We start from the raw sequence: 20015 nt of genomic DNA, 5'->3' as shown, positions 1-20015 counted from the left end.
ACAATCGACTATTAGTAGTCATAATAGTGGTAATAATAACAATAACGATAATAACTGATACAAGATATGAGCTCGGATATAGTCCCTGTCGCATATGTGGCTCACGGTTTAAGGTGAAGGAGAACGGGCATCGAATGCCCATTTTACACTGGAGGAAACTGAGGCCTAGAGAAGTGAAGCGACTTGCCCAAGGTCACCCAACAGGCAAGTGGCAGAGCCAGGATGAGAACCCAGGTCCGGTGGCTCCCGGGCCCGGGCCCGGGCTCTTTCCCAGGTCGCTTCTCAAACACTTTATTGCGATTCGCGCTTTTAAGGAAGCTGCGTAGGGTATTGCCTCTGAGCGGGCCTGCCTTCCCCATTAGACCAAAAGCTCCTCAAGGGAAGGTCCGGGCCTTGTCCGTCCTCAGATTTCCACATTACGTAAAATGGGGCACTCTCCCCAGGGGGTTGGGGAAGTAGTCACCTTGGGCAGCTGCCCGGACCCCACTCAAGCAGTCGGGGAGCCTTCAGGAGCTCCTCTCCTCCCTCCCGGCCCTCGCCACACAAATACACCCCTCCCACCATCACCAACAACCGCCTTTTCTGCTCACGCTCACTCGTACCTCCTCCGAGGCCGCTGCCCTGGCCTATAAATAGCCCCGTGACCTTGGCAGTGCCAGGCAGGGAAGGGATGAACGTTGAAAATGACTCTCCCCTACTTCAGGACCTTATTGCCGGTCCACCTCCTCCAGGAGGCCTTCCCTGACTTAGTCCTCCTTTCCTCTTCTCCCACTCCCTTCTGCGTCGCCCTGACTCGTTCGCTTGATTCGACTCCCGTCCCAGCCCCACAGCACGTACGACCGTAACCGTCGATTATTTATTTCTATTCATGTCTCTCCCCTCTTAGACTGTAAGCTTGTTGTGGGCAGGGAATGCATCTGTTTACTGTTATATTCTCCTCTTCCAAATGCTTCATAAAATGCCCTGTACACAGTAAGCACTCAATAAATAGGATTGAATAAACTGAATGAATGGTTGGGGGTGCCTGTGCCCCAATCCCAGCCAGCCCTGGCTGAGGAAGCAGCTTGGCACAGTGGCTAGACCACGGGCCTGGGAGTCAGGTCATGGGTTCTAATCCCGGCTCTGCCACTTGTCTGCTGTGTGGCCTTGGGCAAGTCACTTTACTTCCCTGTGCCTGAGTTACTGCATCTGTAAAATGGGGATTAAGATTGTGAACCCCATGTGGGATGGGGACTGTATCCAACCCAATTTGCTTGTATCCACCCCAGCGCTTAGTACAGTGCCTGGCACATAGTAAGCACTTAATAATTACCACAATTATTATCATTATTATAATTATTATTAAGCGTTCCCCCAGGAGAGGTCGGTGGACCGACCAACTGGTCGGCTTCGAGCGGCCGGAGAGCAATTGTCCACACTGGGATTCACGCTCTTAATCCCCATTTTACAGAAGAGGGAACTAAGGCCCAGAGCTGGGAAGTGACTTACCCAAGGTCACACAGCAGACATGTGGCGGAACCAGGATTAGAACTCGGGACCTCCTAACTCCCAGGCTTGGGCTCTACCCACTAGGCCACGCTGCTTCCCTTCCCCTTTCTGCCCACACCCCAACCATCCTGAGAGGCCGCACCGCGCCCCCCATCCCCGGGCCTCCATCCTGGCGCACCCGGACACCGCCGCCTCCTCTGTCCCGGGGTCGGGGAGACGAGGAAGGCGGCCCCTTCCGGCTCCTGGTCCCACGGCCAGATGCCTTTCCCCTTGACCCTTCGGGCCAGGAAGGGCCACATAAGGGCTTCCAGACGAAACGGAGCACTAACCCCCAGCCCCCAACACTCCCCCCGGCAACCCCAGGACTTGTGATTAACGAGGACTAACCGAGCCCCCGCCACCTCGCCTCGGTGACACACTATCTGCCCCCCCTCCCCGGGCCTGCGCCGACATCACGGTGACGGGTTCCCGCTCCCCAAGTCGGCGACACAGAGGCCTCCGTGTGTTTCGGAGCAGAAGGGGCGAGGTAGGCCGGACCCTTCCCCTCCCCAGAGAGGCCTCCTCAGACCAATTCCTCCGGGGGATCCCCAACCGCCCTCCCTCGAAGCAGCCTCAGCCCTTCTCCCCTCAGAAACCCCTGGGTGTGAATTCCGCCTCCCTGGGAAAGGAGGGGATGGTGAGAAATCACCGGCAGAAATCCTTATTCTCCTTCAAAGAGCTCTCTCCCCTCTCTCCTCCCACGGCTCCCCCGCCCCCTACCCATTCCAACCCCTCCTCCCCACCCCCACTTCCTTGACTGACTCCGAAGCTGAGACATTTGTCTCCACAAATGTGTGAAGAGACAGAAGGTGTTTATGGGAGAGAGGCGATCTTATTTTCTTCCGTTCTCCCCCCTTGTACTTCCCCACCCTGTCCCACCCCCAACCCGTCACCTTTTGGGGAGTGAGAGATGGGGCTCAAGTAGGGAAGGAGAGGGTTTCTGGGTGTCAGGAAGGAATGACTGGCGGTGAGAACCCCCCCTCCCCATTTTCTCTGCCCTCCCCGCCCACCCCCCCGCCAGGGGAGCAGCTGAGAAGACAAGCCTTTGGCTCCAGATAACAAGGAATCTATTTGGCTCTTTCCCCTGGGAGAGGGAAACCTTGAGAAATCAAGAAGAGGCTCTCTGACTCCCAGGTCCAAGCCCCTCCTACCTCAACCCCAGCCACCCCTTCTTCCAGGTAGGGGGGGCTCTGGGCCCATTCCAAATCTCCCTCCCTCCCCTCTCCCCGGGGGGTTGCCCCTCATCCACCAATCCCCAGGAGGGGACATTGGCGGTGGCAGGGCCCGGAGCGTGAGACTGGTTCCGAACCCCCCCTTCCTTCCGTCCTCTCCTCTCGTACCCCCACCCAGTGCGGCTCCCACCATTATCGCCCCCCAAACTAGCTGAACCCAGCCAGCAGCCCCTACCTCATCTGCACGATCATCTGTGCCATCTCAGCAGAGAAGAGGGGTGCGGTTTCCCTGGAAACCAGGGGAGGGACTCTGCCGACCCCTGACCCTAGCCCAGAAGAGACCCTCAGCCTCCTCAGTAAGCCCGTTGTGGACAGGCAACGTGTCTGTTTAGCGTTCTTTTGGACTCTCCCAAGCGCTTACTACGAAGCACAATAAACGCCCAATAAATACAACTGACTGACTGATCCCAAAGTGTCAGACGAGAGAAGAGGTCAAGGATCTTGTCTGGATGATAGGGATTGTCCTATTCTGCCCTTCTCCTGCAGAAACAGGGCAGTGCCCCAAATTTTCACGTGTCTTTTTTTCCGCTCCTCTTCAACAGTAAATTCTCCCTGAGGTCTAACCTCCTTCCTTACTGCTGTTGCCTCAGATTTCCTCCAATTTCTCCAAGGGTCCACAACTGCAGATTGGGCTCCCTGAGGTGGGGTGGGGAGGTTCTCTCCAGGTCCCAATCCTCTCCCCTTCTATCAAGCACAACCCACCCCCCACCATCCCCTCGGTTACAGTCTGGGCCTCAACCATGGGTCTTCAGGCCCCCATCCCCTCCTTCACCCCGCTGTCCCTCGGGCCTTCTCGGGGAGAGAGACCACCCCACGGACAAAGGGGCCACCACGGAGGCCCCGATGGAGAAATCCCCCAGTCACCAGCAAGCCCAACCTGGGCAAGGGGCAACACGACCCGAAGGAAGCCGATTCTACGATCATTATTCTTTTAATATAGTATTCTGGAAAGAAATGAATTCAAAAAATGTCCTGGTCGTTCCATTTTTTTTTGTTGTGGTTTTTTTTTTGAAAATAAATCCCCCCAACCGCCCACCCTACCGCCCACCCCTTGTTTCTCCCTCCTCCCTCCCTCCCCCTCCCTCGACTACCCCTCCCTCCACGGGCCCCCAGCCCCTCACCCCAGCAGTAAATCATTTTCCTGTTTCAGAGCGGAGGGGGCCCACCCCCCACCCCCAGCTACGCTAGCCCATTCCAGCAAATCGGAAATTACTTGAAACTGGGGTGCCCTCCCTCTTCCCAGCCCCCTCCCCCTCCCCGACCGGAAATACAGAAACAGGGTGGATGGGGTGGGGCCTGGGAGTTGGAGTGGGCCCTCTGACCCCCCCACCCGTAGCCCCCCTCGACTCCCCCCAACTCCAGGTGGGGAGGGGCAGGAGGGGCTCGGGTTTCCCCATTGTAGGTGTAAAAAAATCAGTTAAAGCAAATAAATAAATAAATAAATAAATAAATAAATAAATAAATAAATAAATAAATACAGCCCCTCCCTGCCTCCCGCCACCTGCTCCCCCCACCCCCAACTTTCCATAATCCAGTCTCTCACACTCACTCTCTGACACTCGGTGCTCACACCCACCTCCCCCACCCCCCACTCTTCTCCCTCTCCCCGACCCTGGCCTCCACGGGGTGGGGGGTGGGAGGAGGGAGGGGGTCTGCGCACCCCAATGAGGGGGTTGGGGGAGAAACGGGGATGCAGCTGGGAGTGTGTTGCGGGGGGGGGGACACCCCCACCGGTTCTGGGATGGCCTCGTACCCCCAAAGTCCAGCAGCGGGGGGGACCACGGGCAGGCCCGAGGGTCCGACCTCCCACGTCCAGCGAGGGGGGAAGGGGGCGGGGGGGTGGGAGCTCCACTCACTTTCCCCTCCCAGACCTGCGGGCCTCTGGGCGGCCTCCTTGGGGTGGGAAGGGCAGGCTGGCTGCCTAGGCCCGATCCCCCCGTCCCGGGGTCCGTCCCCCAGCTCAGATGGCCGTGTCCCAGAGGACGGTGTGCTGGCGTCGGCAGGGTGGGGTCCCGGCCTTGCGGGGCTCAGGCCCACGGCGCCAGCTGGGGAGGATGGGCATGCTCTCCTGCTTGCACAGGCCCCGGTCCGGACGGTGCCTCGCCTTGATCTCCTTGCAGACGCAGCGTTTGCGCTCGATGACCTCCAGCAGCTTCCCGTCTCGCTCCCGGGCCGGCGGGGGCGGCTGAGGCAGGGGCAGGGGCAGGGGCAGGGGCAGCGGCTGGGGCAGCGCGGGGTGCATCTGTGGCCCCGGCCCCGGCCCCGGCCAGGGCGGCGGGGGACAGAGAGACGGAAGATCACGACAGGGCTCCCCCTCCATCCACACCCCCACACTTTATCCATTTTCTATCAATGTTCATCTCCCCCCTCCTCTAGACTCTAAGCTCCTTGTGGGCACGGAATGTGGCTGTTTATTGTTGTAGTCTACTCTCCCAAGCGCTTAGTACAGTGCTCTGTACCCATCCCAGCATTTCATACCGTTTCTGGCCCCCAGTAAACCCTTAAAAGAAACCACGGTTATTTCAGGAAGCGCTCGATAGATACAACTGAACGAACGAATGAACCTAGCAGCCGACGGACAGACCGCCGCTCTCCCCACCTTCTGAGCCCCTCTAAAATCCCATCTCCTCCAAGAAGCCTTCCCCAAGTCCTCGTCTCCCCGACTCCCTCGCCTTTCAGTGTCACCTCGGCACTCAGATCGGAGTCCTTTTAAATACTTGATCGGTTCCCTACCCTCAGCCCTTACGTACATAGCTGTCATCTGTTTTAATGTCTACCTTTCTATCGCTCCATCGGTCAATCAATCAGTGGTATTTATTGAGAGCTTACTATGCAGAACACTAAACTAAGCGCTTGGGAGAGTAATGATTATAGTAATAATGGTACTGGACCTGAGCCCTTTTAATTAGTTGATATTAATAATAGTAATAATAGTAATACTCATGGTATTTAAGCGCTCACTACGTGCCAAGCACTGTTCTAAGCCCTGGGAGGATACAAGGTGATCAGGTGGTCCCATGGGGGGCTCGCAGTCTCAATCCCCATTTCACAGATGAGGTAACTGAGGCCCAGAGAAGTTAAGTGACTTGCCCAAGCTCACGGAGGAGACAAGTGGCGGGGGGGGGGGGGATTAGAACCCATGACCTCTGACTCCCAAGCCCGTGCTCTTGCCACTAGGCCTGATATTCACCCCACCTTCAGTCCCACGGCACTGACGTACAGAGCTGTCATCTATTTTAACGTCTGCCTTTCTATCAAATGATCAATCACTCAGTGGTATTTATTGGGTGCTTACTATATGCACAGCACTCTACTAAGCACTTGGGAGAGTGATCATAACAATAATGGCATTTGTTAAGCACCTTCTATGTGTCAAGCACTGTTCTAAGCACTGGGGTTGATACAAGCTAATCAGGATGGATAAAGTCCCTGTCCCACATGGGGCTCATGGTCTTAATGCCCAGTAATAATAATAATAACTGCGATATTTGTTAAGTGCTTTCTACATACTTTCTTCGTTAAGTGCTTTCTATGTACTGAGCGCTGGGGTAGATACAAACAAATTGGGTTGGACACAGCCCCTGCCCCAGGTGGGGCTCACCATCTCAGTTTTACAGATGAGGAAACTGAGGCGCAACAGATCTGTTGCCTGTCTATAACGAGCTCAGAGTCTAGCCTGAATGCTCCTTGAAGGCAGGGAATATGCCTACCAACTTTATCGTTTTGCCCTTTCCCAAAGCGTTTAGTCCCCTCCTCTGCCCATAGTCCGGGCTCAATAAGTGTCACCGATTGACTGATTTAATGTCTGCCTGCCCCTGTAGACCGTCAGCTCCCTGTGGGCAGAAAACATGCCAACCGACTCTATCGTATCGTCCTTTCTCAAGCGCTTAGCCCAGTGCTCTGCGCTCAATTTAACACCACCCACTGATGGATAGGTCAACAAACCATCCCATCCAGCCCTCTGCCTCCTCCCTGGTGGGCTTCTTCCCCGGGCCCCTAAAGCCAGGGGTCTCTGCAGGGCTGGGAGATCTCAGGAGAAAGAGACACCGCGGGGCCCAGTCGCCCCTCTCCTTTAGAAAGTCTGGCCAGAGGTGAAACCTCAGCCCCAACCTCTGCGGTCTCAGAACCCCCTGCCACACGTTTCCCTCTTCCCGCCTCTCCGTCCCGGGGTCAGCTCTCTGAGCTCTCCCCGAACCCGTCCGCAACCCCACCGTCTTTCTTTTAAATCCCAACACCAGTCCACCTCCTCCAGGAAACCTTCCGGGACCACCCCACCCACCGCAAGTCATGGACATACTCGTCATCATTGTCTGCCCGCATTAATACGGATTGTCTTTCCTCCTCGCTCACTGCCCCGGTTAGAGTATGAGCTCCCCAAGAACCAGGGCCATAATAATAATAGTAATAACAGTAATGGTATTTGTGAAGCCCTCGCTATGTGCCAAACACTGAACTGAGCACTGGGGCTGACATAAAATAATCAGGTTGGACCCGGTCCCTGTCCCTCACGGAGCTCACAGTCCAAGGGCGGTGGGGGGAATAGGCGTTTGGTCCCCACTTTACAGAGGAGGAAATTAAGGCCCCCAAGAAGTGACTTGCCCAAGGTCACACGGCAGGCAAGTGGCGGAGCCAGGATTCGAAGCCAGGAATCTCAGACTGGTGCTCTTCCCACGAGGGCCCGTTGCTTCTCTGACTTGATGACTTTTCTAGATTCATTCTAGATTCATTCAATCGTATTTAATGAGCACTTACTGTATGCAGAGGACTGAACTAAGTGCTTGGGACTCCTGGTCTACCGGCTACTAAATCTCCTGGGCCTAATCCCCGAACCTGTGTCCCAGGCCCAGACTCCCCATCTTTCAGCTGCTAACCCACCCCACCCTTCACCGTCCGGGCCGCCATCCCTCCCGGCCCTCAGAAGCTCCTCCTCCTGCCCTCGTCTCCAAGACCGGCTCCTCCGGGCCGCCCTCCCTGAGGCCGAGCCCGAGGAGGCCCGTCGGGGATCCGTCCGCCTTCCTCACCTGGCTGGGCGACTCCCGGGCCTGGCTGCAGGGGCGCGGGGTGTGGAGGGCTGCCTGGCGGACCCCGGAGGTGGAGGCTGAGCGCCCAAGGCGGTAGCCCCCCGTCAAGTCTGCCGTGGGGAAGAGAAGCAGGGCCGGGGAGACAGAGACAGAGAAGAGAGAGAGACGGAGAAAGGAGAGAGACACAGAGAGAAAAGAGTCAGAGAAAAAGGAGAGAGACTCGGAGAGATAGAGAAGAAAGAGACAGAGAGGAGACACAGAGACAGAGACACAGAGACACAGAAAGAGGAGACAGGAAAGAGAGACAGAAAGGGGAAAGAGAGAGAAACAGAGGCAGAGAGAGAAGAAAAAGACCCAAAGAGACAAAAAGAGATGAAAAAGAGAGACACAGAGAGAGAGAGGGAGACTCAAAGAGACAGAGAGGAAAAAGAGATACACAAAGAGACAGAGAGAGGAGATTGAGTGAGGAAAAAAGACAGAGAGAGGAGAAAGACACACAGAGCCAGAGACAGAGAGAGGAAAAAGAGAGACAAAGAGAGGAAAGAGAGGGGAGAGAGATAAACATAGATGGAGCCAGAAAGAGAGGAAAAAGAGAGGCACAAAAGTAGAGAAACAGAGAGAGGCACGGTAGTTGAATACCTGCCTCAGTGTGTCTACCACAAGCCCGTGGGTTCAGAGCCCATCCCCGCAGGGCCCACCGTACCTCCGTTGCGGTGGCAGGCGGGGAAGGTCTGGCAGGGCACGGGGAGCCCCGTCCGGCCCCCGCCGCCTCGGTCTCCTCCGGCGTGGATTCGGGCCAGCAGGCCCTCGGCCCCCTGGCTCCTCACGGGGATGGCCGAGGGCGGGAGCCCCTTCTCCTCCCGCTCCGCTTTGGCCGGCGGGTCCGCGCGGCCGGCCCAGGCCCAGGCCCGGGCCCCCTCCGACCCCTCTGCTGGGACAGAACGAGGAAGGAGGTCACGGCCTGGTCTCTCTCTGAGTGTCTTTGCGTGTCTCTCCACCTCTCACCGCCCTTTTCCCTCTCCCCATCTGTGGCATGCGCGCTGTCTCTCTCTCCACCTCTCTTCATCTTCTTTCTCCTCCTTTTGGCATTTTCCCACCAAAGCCACTGCCGCTCTCCACTGCTCTGAAACTCCCCTCTCTCTCCCCACGGGGGACCCGAACCCGAACCCCGGCCCGTCCCCCCGGAGAGGAAACGGGGCTGGCTCTCCCGAACTCCCCACCCCGACCTCTGACCCCCAACCTCCGACCTCAGCCCTCGCCACCTCCAGGCCAGACCCCGCTCTCCCCCATCTCGAAGCTGCGGAGCCGGGGTAGGCCGGACCTCAGGAAGGAGGTGGGGGGTTGGGGGGGGAAGCTCCCATTCTGGGTCCCCCATTTTTCCCTCCAAGGCCCAGACGCCGGCCCGGTCCCGGAGCGCAGGCCCGGTGGAGCATTGCGTTGCCAGGCAACGGGCCGGGGGGGGGCCTCTCCTCTCCCTCCCGTCAGTGCGGGTCGCCATGGAAACCGTGCTGAGGCAGCTGGGTTTGGCTCCGGATCCCCCGACCCCCGCCCTCCTCCCCCATCCCTCCCCCGGTGTGGGGAGAGGCTGGCTGGGGAGGAGGGGGTCCGGGGGTTCGATGTCAGACCGTCGGATTTCCGCCCTCCTCCCATCCTCTGGATTCCACCCCCGAGATAAAAACCGTCCCCCCTCCCTCACCACGTGCCTCCAGACCCACATCCTTTCCCACAGTTCTTCTCCCCTAGCCAGCCTGCCCGACCTCTCTCTCACTCTGTTCCCTTCCTCCCCCCTTTCCTCCTCCAGGAAGCCCTCCTGGCTTCAACAGACGCTCCCGACCGCTCCCCGGAACCCAGCATCGACCGGCCTCCTCCTGCCCCCCGAGGGTCGTCCCCCCGCCCCGGCCCCCTCCCCCGGGGCCCAGCGCCTCACTCACTGTCCAGCTCCTTGGCTTTCCTGGCGCCGTACAAGACCTTCCTCTGCAGGGCCCAGCCCGCCCCGAACGCCGCCCCCACCTCTTCCCCGTCGCCGTCGCCGTCCCCCGCCTCCTCCCCGTCCTCCGGGGTCCCCGCCCTGGCCAGGAGGTGGGCGCAGGCGATGCTGGCGAAGGCGCCCTCGCCCCGCTCGGGCAGCTGGATCTTCACCAGGGGGGCCGGGGTCCCGCAGCCCTTGGCCGGCCCCGCCCCGGCCGCCTTCAGGCTCTCGTAGGCCGGGGGTCTCTTGGACCCCGCCCCGGCCGGGTAGGTCCAGGGCGGCCCCAGGGGCCCGGCGGGGTCCGGGAGGCCTTGCGGGGAGGCGACCAGGCAGCCGGGCCGGTGGAGGTGGTGGTGATGGTGGAGGAGGTGGTGGTGGTGATGGTGGAGGAGGTGGTGGTGGAGGTGGTGGTGGTGGAGGTGCAGGGCGGCGAGGCCTCCTTTGGCCGGGGGTCCCGGGGGCGGCGGCGGGGGCGGGGGCGGCGGGGGCGGGGGCCTGCCGCCGGCGCACAGCATGCCGTGCAGCACCGCGATCTCCTTCTCCGCCTGGGGCTCCGGGCCGGCCGGCAGGACCGAGTGGGCGGTCACCTTGACGGCCGAGTACACCATGGTGTAGGCCACCGCCGTGTCCGGGGGCGCCGCCGCTGCCGGGAGGGCCGCCGGCCCCGGCCCCGGGGCGCGGGGGCAGATGACGCTGTGGGAGGTGGGGAGGTCCCGCTCCCCACGGGGCTGAGCCTTGCCCTGCGGGGGCAGCGGCGTCGAGTGGCTCCGGGCCCGGCCCGAGGGCGGCGCGGGCAGCACGTGGGCGACGGCGGCGACGGCGGGAGGGGGCGGCGGGGCGTCCGGCTCCCGCCCAGGCACTTGGACGACGGGGCCGGGGCCGGCTGGCTCCTTGGCGTGGCAGAGGACGGGCAGGCGGGACGCCCCGTCCCCGGGGACCCTGGCGGGGCCGGCGGGACCGGCCGGCTTGGCCTGCGGGAAGGCGAGGAGCGGCGGCCGGTGCTGGAGGAGGTTGGGGAAGGGCGGCGGGATGTCGCAGCACGGCGGGGTCTTGGCGGGACCCCCGTCCCTGCGGGGCTGGAGGGCGGAGGCGGGGCGACGCTGCAGCAGGCGGAGGGGGTGCGGGGGCGGGTGCGGGGCCGGGGAGGGGGCGGCGGCGGCCGGCGGCGGGAGGGCCCCGTTGGCCCTCCCGTCCGCCCCCTCCTCGGCCAGCGGGTACTTCATCTCCTCGTAGATGGCCTCGCTCTCCTCCGAGTCCGAGTCCTGCGGGGCCGGGCCGGGGGTGCCCCCGGCGCCCCCTCCCCCCGCGCCCCCTCCTCCGTCTCCTCCTCCTCCTCCTCCTCCTCCTCGGCCTCCGTCTCCTCCTCCTCGCCCGCCGGCCCGGAACACGTCCCCCACCATCTCGATGTAGACGGGCTCTTCCTCCCGGCCCCCCGGGTCGGGGTCCCCGGCCGCCCCCCGGCCCCCGCGGCCGGAGCGCGGAGGGGCGGCGGGGCCCACCCCGGCCCCGGCCCGGGAGCCCGCCACCTCCGGGCAGGACTCGTCGAAGGAGACGGAGAGCTGGGTGTTGGGGCTGCGCTTCGGCTTCTGCGGGGGGACCTTGCGGCTGCAGTCTCGGCCTTCCGGGACCGGCTTCTGAGGGCCTGGGAGGGGCCGCCGGCGCCGTTTCAGCAGGGGCCGACCCCCGCCCCGGCCCCCTGCCCCGACCCGCCCGGGACCCCAAATCCTCCTCCGGCCCGTCAACGGTCACAGTAGGCCGCGACTCCCCGCCGAATCTCCCCTCGGCCTGGAGAGCCGTGGGAACTCCGGCTCCCTGGCTTTTCAGTCAGTCGTATTTACTGAGCGCTTCACTGTGTGCAGAGCACCGTACTAAGCGCTTCCCTTTCCTACCCTGCCCTCCCCCCCGAATCACCTCCCTCGGGATGGACTCTCTGCCCCCCGTCCCCTGCCTCTCCCTCCCCCTCCCCACACCCACACCCCACTGCCTCCCGCTTCCAGAACTGGACCTTCCTCAGTTCTTAGAACAGTGCTTGGCCCAGAGTAAACGCTTAACAAATACTATAATTATTATTAAGGTGCACCCCCCACCCCCGGCCCCCTCCCACTTCCCAGAGTGGGTCATTCCGGGCCGGATTTCCCCTTCCCTCATCAATGGACCCTCCCGGGCATGTTGTCCCCCTGCCCCCCAGATCGGACCAGCCCATGGACAGATGTGCCCCCCCCATACTCCCCCCGCACAAGAATGGATCCTCACATGCCCCATCCCCATGATGGGCCTTCCTGTCAGGACCACCCCCCACAAAATGCACACATACACGCGTACCTCCGTCCGTCCCCCCAAAGAGACCCTCCCACTTTGTTCCCCAAACACTCCCACCCCCAAACCCCCCACCCACATCCCTCCCTCCCCCCAGAAGGCCCCCTCCAACGGGATGCTCACCGGTTTTCTTGCTCGGGGGGACTTCGGGCCCGAGCCCAGCCATGCTGAGCTTGGTGGTGGGGTGTCGGCGGGGCTTGGCCGGGGGTCTCCGCGCCCCGCCGTCCCCGCCCCCTCCCCCTCCGGCGCCGCCGTCCACGCTGCCCACCGAGTGGCAGGAGAGGGAGCGGGGGGCGAGGGCGCTGCGGCAGGGGTGCGGGGCGTGCTCCTGGGAGGAGGCGGCCGGCATCGTCATGAAGCCCATCCTGAGCGAGCGGCGCAGGGAGGCGATGTCCCGCACCCGGACCCCGGGCCCCGATCCCGATCCCGGTCCCGATCCCGGTCCCGTCGGCCCCGCCTCCTTACCTGCGCTGGGGGGGCGGGCGGAGAAAAACGGGGAGGTTTGGGGACGGGGGAGAACGGCGAGGCCTACCGGCGGCCGGAGAGGCCTACCGGCGCCCGGCGAGGCCTACCGGCGCCAGGACCGGCCTCGACCCTCCCCGGGGGCGGCGGCACCACCGAGCGGTGCGGGGGGGGGATTAGGGGAGGGGGCCTGAGCCCCACACACAGAGACGGAGAGAAACGGAGAGAGATGCAGAAGGAGCAGGGGAGGAGGGTGAGGGCCGGACAGGGGCCTGGGGCACAGAGGGAGGGAGGGATGGGTGAGGAGGCTCAGAAAGGGGGTGCCAGGTTGGAAATCAGGGGTGCAAAGGTGGGATTGCGGGGTGGGGGAAGGCCCAAGGACGAGAGGAGGAGGGGAAAGGGAGGGGAGGAAAGGGCAGGATGATCAGGACGTGAGGCTTGGGGCCTCCTGGCATCCGCTGGAAGGGATGTCAAGTGAACACGTTGTCAAAGACACCTCCAGCGTACACACACACACACACACACACACACACACACATACAACGTGGTGGGGGGGTCGGTGGGGAGGCAGATGGGGGGGGCGCACGAAGCCCAGAGCGCAAGAGCCAGGCAGACACACACACACAGAGACACGCAAGTACCCACCCGGTCATTGTTATACCGGAGACATTCAAGCGCGCGTGCACACACACACACAAATATACACACGGTCACACACCCCCCCCCCCCCCCCCCCCCCATGTAGACAGACAGTCACACACCTGCCGCCGTCATCGTTCAGTCCTCCTCTTCCTCCTCCTCCTCCCCCTCCTTCGGATCTACCCCCTGGCTCCCGCAGCGCCATGCCCCGTCGTCGCCCCCGGCCCCTCCGCGGCCCAGGCCCCTCATGCCCGCGGCCTCCTCCCCGCAGCCCCCCCTGCTTGACGGCACGCCCGGGGGTCGCCCCCTTCTCTCCGTCACTCTGTCTCCATCACCCGTCTCTCCCCTCTGGGGCTCTCTCTCAGTCTCTACTGTCTCTCCGACTCTTTCGGTGGGAGGAGAGCGGGGCGGGGAAAGGGGAGGACGGGATCGTGGAAGGAGGGGGGCGGTGAGATCTCTGATTGGGGCCCGTCTCTAACCCTTCATTAGGGGGAGATCTCCGCGGCAGCGTGCTGATTAATCTAATTAGCGACGGGAGCGAAAAAACCCACGGTCGCGGGGTGGGATGGGGATGGGGGGGGCGGTGGGACTGAGTCAGAGACTGGTGCAGCCAAAGGAGAAGCCTTCGAATCCGTCCTGGGTCAGCCCAAGGAGAAAGGTCAGAGGAACCAGAACGGACGGGGAGAGAGAGAAAAACACAGAGATCCGGGACCGAGAGAGTGGGAGACGGAAAGGGAGACAGACGGGGGAGACGGGGCAGGGATGGAGAAGGGGAAAGCTCGCAGAGACGGAGACTGAAAGCTGAATGAGAGACCTGCTCAAGAGTTACTGATCTTCATCGGATCCTTTTCTCCTCTCAGCCCTGCCCGTCCGAAAGGAAGGCCCGATTAAGGCTCACCACCCCTCCACCGGGATAATAATAATAATAATGATGATGACGGCATCCGCTAGGCGCTTACGATGTGCCAGGCACTGTTCTAAGCGCTGGGGTAGATACAGGGTCATCAGGTTGTCCCACCCGGGGCTCACGCTTTTAATCCCCATTTTCCAGATGAGGTAACCGAGGCACAGAGAAGCGAAGTGACTTGCCCCCGGTCTCACAGCATCCGGGGTCCCCTCTGACCCCAGGCTCTTCTTCCCTCCCTCCCCGCCCCCATCCCGGAAGGCGAAGGAGTCCGTCCACCCCGCCTCACCCCGCCGCCGCCTCACCTCCTCTTGGCCTCCTCCTCCTTGTGCTGCCTCCACTCCAGCTTGGTTTTGCGATAGAGCAGGTTCAGGTTCATGTCGGGGGGCGGGGGGCAGGGAGGGGCGAGGGGGGGCCCCCTCCCTGGGTCCCGGATCAACTTCAGTGAGGAAAGAGAGAGACCCGAAAAGAAGGTCCCGGGGTCAGTAGGGGAAGGCCCGGGTGGACAGGTAGTGTCGGCCCTTCCTGGGCCTCGGAGACCCCGGAGGAAAAGCAGACACGTGCACAACCTCCCACGTACACACACATATACACACCGCTCACATACACTGACCCGGACACCCTTCAGACATACACGCACAGGCCCACATGGCGATAGGCATGTAAATAACCGGCTTAGACACACACAGACCAGTCACCAATTCTCATCCACTCTTCAGACGCGCACACACTCTCACAGGGGGTTAGGCATGCACACACCGACTTGTACAGACACGACACACACACGGGAGACCCGATAAGACCCTCAGACACACACGAGGACGCACAAGCTCGCACGCAGAGGCAGGCACGTGGGGCAGACACGGACACACACACGGTCTCCCAAACAGTCACTCCCACAGACAGGAGCTGACCCACGAAGACACCCATACCCAGACACACACAGACACATATACACACTGACCCTTGGACAGACAAAAACTGACCCATGCAGATACCCAGACACAGGCACACACACATATACACACAGGGTCTCGGGCAGAAACGGCCCCGTGCAACTACCCGTATACACAGGCCCACACACATACACCAACACACACACTCAGACACTGACCCTCTACACAGGCACACACACTCATAAATCGACTCGTGCAAATACCCAAACACACACGCACACACAGACTCACTCCCATTGACAGAAACTGACCCACGCAGACGGGCACACACAAACGGACCCACACACACGGAGAAACTGACCCCCGTAGCTACCCAGACACACACAGAAAGTGACCCGTACGGACCCCCTCACAGAGATGGAAAGAGGTACGTACACGCGGACACACACACCCCAGCCTCATCCAGACACCGAAAGAGACAGTCCTATGGAAACCCCAGACACCCCCTTACCCAACACACACATGCACACACCAGACACCCAACCGGACGCTGGCGAAGACAGACGCACACGAATTACGCGTGGAGCCACAGACGGGCAAATCCGGGGCCCCGGGCCTACGGACCCCGCCGGACGGACCCACCGAAGGGCGGTCACGCACCCAGACATACGCAAACACACACCACACATAAACAGACACACCCACAGACACACATAAACACACGGGCCCCCTGACGCCCAGGGGTTACCGTTTAGCCCTTCGTTTGCCTATATCCGCTTATCTGCTGGGGGATGGGGGGGCCCCAGACTCCCCAGCCCCGCCCTGTCTCCCGAGAAGAGGGAAACTGAGGAAGGGGGAAGGACCATCCGCGCCCTCCCCCCCATCTTCAGGCCTCCATCCCTCACCGGCTCCCCCATCCCCCTCCTCCACGGGATCCCTTCGGCTTCCAGACCCCCACCCCGGGCTTCCCCATCACCCCCAGATCCGGTCCGGGGTCTCGTCGCCCTTCGGCCCTCCCCAACGACCCTCCGGGCCCAGGCTTCTGCCCCGGCCCCCCCTCCCAACACCGGATTTTCCCCCAAGAGGCCCATCTGCGCGCCCCCCACCCCAGTTTCCCCGCCGGGCTCGGCCTCCCTCAATCCATCCTCGACGCCCCCCACCCTCCCCCGGCCGGCGGGACCCCATCCCCTCTCCCTCCCCAGACGCCCCCCACCCCATCCTCCAGGGCCCCGGGCCTTCCAGCTTTCTGACACCGCCACCTCCCATCACCCGGCCTGACTCCCCCAGACCGAAGAAACCGCCCCCAGACCCCATACCTGGCCTGCCCGGAGCCGGCCCCCCCATGCCGGGCTCCGCCCGGAGGAGGAGGAGGAGGAGGAGGAAGAGGAGGAGGAGGAGGGAGGAGAGAGACCCAGAGACAGAGAGAGAGAGAGAGACCGGCGGGCCGGGGGAGGGGGGGAGGGGGAGAGCGGAGCCCGGCCCTGCCGCAGAGACAGCCCCACCCCCAGCCCCTCCCCCGGCCCCACCCCCGGCCCCGACCCCCTCCCACCCACAACTGTCAAGGACGGACAGAGGGAAAGACGGACACCGGAGGGAAAAGGGGGAGAGAGGCGGCCGGGCTCCGCCCCAGAGCCAGAGACGGATCCTGCCAGACTGAGGCAGGGGCGAAGGGACGAACGCCCCACATAATGCGCTCTTCCCTTGACTCGGAAAACAGTTCATTGCGTTGGGGTTGGGGATCTATTTATTGAACGTTCGCCGGCCCTCGGGAAAGAAAAGGAAAGGACCAGACCCGGGCCTCCCACTGGAAACCTACGTGGGGGCGGCCCGGGCCGGGGAGGGGGTCGGGTGGGGGTCGTGCAAAGAGCATCCCCTTCCCCCCACCCATCTCCTTAGTACAGTGTCTAAGCGCTCAGTAAATACGATTGAATATATCTCCTCAAATCCGCCGGTGACGCCCCACCTCCTTCAAAGCCTTACTGAAGGCCCATCTCCTCCAAGAGGCCTTCCCAGCCTAAGCCCCCCCTTTCCTCAACTCCCTCTCCCAGCATAATGGCAATTAGAGTATTTGTTAAGCACTGTTCTAAGCGCTGGGGTAGATGCAAGGTCATCAGGTTATCCCACGTGGGGCTCCCAGTCTCAATCCCCATTTTACAGATTACAGAGGCCCAGAGAAGTGAAGTGGCTTGCCCAAGGTCACCCAGCAGACAAATGGAGGAGCGGGGGTTAGAACCCACGACCTCTGACTCCCAAGCCCGGGCTCTTGGCCTCAACTTCCTCCCTTTGCTCTTCCCCCCCTCCCCACTGCATTTATGTATATATCTGTCATTTTATTTATTTGTACTGATGTCAGTTTATCTTGTATTGACGTCTGTCTCCCCCCACACCCCACACTGTGAGCTCGCTGTGGGCAGGGATGGTCTCCCTTTAATGGCTGTATCGTCCTTTCCCAAGCGCTTAGTACAGTGCTCTGCACCCAGTAACCGTTCAATAAATACGACTGACTGAATGAATGAATGCATGCCCCCCTCCGCCCAACCCTGCATGGCCCAAAACCTCTTGGGCCTTGGCTCGAGGTCCCCGGTGTCCCGGGCTCCCAGCATGTTTGGACTGAGAGACCGTTATTGGGCAGGGATTGTCTCTCTCTGTTGCCGAATTGTACACTCCAAGCGCTTAGTACAGTGCTCTGCACATAGTAAGCGCTCAATAAATACCATTGAATGCATGAAAGGGGGAAACTCACGTGAAGGTGCAGGTGAAGGGGAAAGCCAGCAGGGGGCAGCAACCTCAAAGGGGTCACACACACACACACACACACACACACACACACACACACACACTGTAATAATAATAATGTTGGTATTTGTTAAGCGCTTACTATGTGCAAAGCACTGTTCTAAGCGCTGGGGAGGATACAAGGTGATCAGGTTGTCCCACGTGGGGCTCATAGTCTTAATCCCCATTTTACAGATGAGGTCACTGAGGCCCAGAGAAGTGAAGTGACTCGCCCACAGTCCCACGGCTGACAAGCGGCTGATCCGGGATTTGAACCCGTGACCTCTGACTCCCAAGCCCGGGCTCTTTCCACTGAGCCACGCTGCTCCTCTCAGAGAGCCAGAGACATCAACAGAGCCGAAGGACAAAACGCAAAGCGATTCCCTGATAAGCGCCTACTACCCGCCAAGTGCTGTGCTGAGCACTTGGATGCAACCAAATCGCCCCGTACGGCTTAGTAAGTTGTAAGCGCTTAGTACAGTGCTCTGCACACAGTCAGCGCTCAGTAAACACGATCGAACGAACCAAATCGGGTTGGACGCGGTCCCTGTCCCGCGTGGGGCTCAGAGTCTCGGTCCCCATTTTACAGATGAGGGAACGGAGGCACAGAGAAGTGATGTGACTTGCCCAAGGTCACACAGCATTCATTCGGTAGTATTTATTGAGCACTTACTAGGTGCAGAGCACTGTACTAAGCGCTTGGAATGTACAATTCGGCAACAGAGACCATCCCTAACCACTGACGGGCTCGCAGTCTAAACGGGGGAGAGAGACAGCAAAGCAAAACAGAACAAAACATCCTCAAGATAAATAGAATCATAGAGATATACACCTCATTAACAAAGTAAATAGGGTAATAAATGATATATGCAAATATGCAGTGCTGTGGGGAGGGGAAGGGGGAAGAGCAGAGGGTGGGAGAGGGGAGGAGGAGCGGAGGGAAAGGTGGGCTCAATCTGGGAAGGCCTCCTGGACCCTTTCGCCTTCCTCCCCGCCCGGACACGTGGCGGAGCCGGGATTAGAACCCAGGAGCTTCTGGTGTCCAGGGCCGGGTTCTAACCACTGGACCACGCGAGTCTTCCCTTCCCCTCACCTGCCCTCCCCCACCTCCTTCAAGGGTCTGAGCCTCGCATCTCAAGCCCTCTCCAGCCCCTTGGGTGGTCTGTCCCCGACCTGCAGTGCCACCTCATTTAATGTCACCGGGGTTCAAAGTTTCCGTGCCCGCCCATGGCTTTCTCCCCGTGACCTTTGACTCCACCGGCCCCACCTCGGCGGGCAAATCCAGGACCTGTCCTCTCCCCCTCCCTCATCTCCACCTCGCGTTACAGAGAAGCAGCGGGGCTTAGTGGGAAGAGGCCGGGTTTGGGAGTCAGAGGACGTGAGTTCTAATCCCGGCCCCGCCTCTTGTCTGCTGGGTGACCTTGGGCAGGCCATTTAAGTTTTCTATGCCTCAGTTACCTCATCTGTAAAATGGGGGTGAAGACTGTGAGCCCTATATGGGGCAACCTGATTTCCTGGTATGGACCCCAGTGCTTAGAACCAAGCATTTAGAACTACGAGCTGAGCACTTAACAAATCCCATAATTATTATGATTAGAGAGCAGCAGCAGAAGCAGCTAACAGAGAGGCCAGGGACAGAAAACGGGCTCGAACAATCAATCCTATTTATTGGGCCCTTCCTGTGTGCAGAGAGCTGTTCTAAGTGCCTGGGAGAGGACAATACATGTGACCTTGGGCAAGTCATTTCTCTGTGCCTCAGTTCCGTCGTCTAAGTGGGGAATAAGACTCTGAGTCCCCTGTGGGACATGGACTGTGTCCAAGATGATTAGCATTTAGTACAGTGCCTGGCACATAGAGAAACGGTGGATAGAGCGCGGGCCTGGGAATCAGAAGATCATGGGTTCTAATCCCGGCTCTGCCGCTTGTCAGCTGTGTGACCTTGGGCAAGTCACTTCAGTCCTCTGGGCCTCAACCAGAGAACCTTAGCGGGCCTCCAACCCAATTTGTTCCTATTCACCCCGGCACTTAATACAGTACCTGGAACATTGTAAGCACTTAAATACCATAATCATTATTATAATTATTTTAATTCCTTGAATTTATATCCACATTCATCACTGGTGTTTTCCTCTAGACAGTAAGCTCACTGTGGGCAGGGAATGTGTCTGACATCTTGCATTATTGTCCTCTTCCCAAGCGCCCAGTACAGTGCTCTGACCTAGTAAGCGCGCAATAAATAAGATTGACTGACTGACAAGAGCTTACTGGGTGCAG

The 20015-nt window shown here is 60.5% G+C and overlaps 1 protein-coding gene across 2 annotated transcripts; it reads right to left on the bottom strand.

The window, feature by feature from the left end:
* Positions 1-4232: 4232 nt before the first annotated feature.
* Positions 4233-15763, bottom strand: NYAP1 (neuronal tyrosine phosphorylated phosphoinositide-3-kinase adaptor 1). Of its 2 annotated transcripts, none has more exons than XM_039910918.1 (6): positions 14376-15763; positions 12189-12535; positions 9712-11391; positions 8484-8711; positions 7781-7890; positions 4233-5001 (listed from the first exon to the last, which is right to left on the bottom strand). In XM_039910918.1, the coding sequence occupies exons 1-6, from the start codon at positions 14447-14449 to the stop codon at positions 4720-4722; spliced, it is 2721 nt and encodes a 906-aa protein (XP_039766852.1). In that variant the 5' UTR covers positions 14450-15763; the 3' UTR covers positions 4233-4719. The 2 variants fall into 2 exon arrangements, with proteins under 2 accessions (XP_039766852.1, XP_039766853.1); XM_039910919.1 differs by having other exon boundaries at positions 8484-8708.
* Between the last annotated feature and the right edge of the window lie 4252 nt (positions 15764-20015).

The sequence above is a fragment of the Ornithorhynchus anatinus genome, chromosome X5, assembly GCF_004115215.2.
Source record: "Ornithorhynchus anatinus isolate Pmale09 chromosome X5, mOrnAna1.pri.v4, whole genome shotgun sequence".
Classification (NCBI taxonomy): domain Eukaryota; kingdom Metazoa; phylum Chordata; class Mammalia; order Monotremata; family Ornithorhynchidae; genus Ornithorhynchus; species Ornithorhynchus anatinus.
The sequence above is the reverse complement of the archived record's forward strand: the minus strand, read 5'-3'. Positions and strand labels throughout refer to the sequence as shown.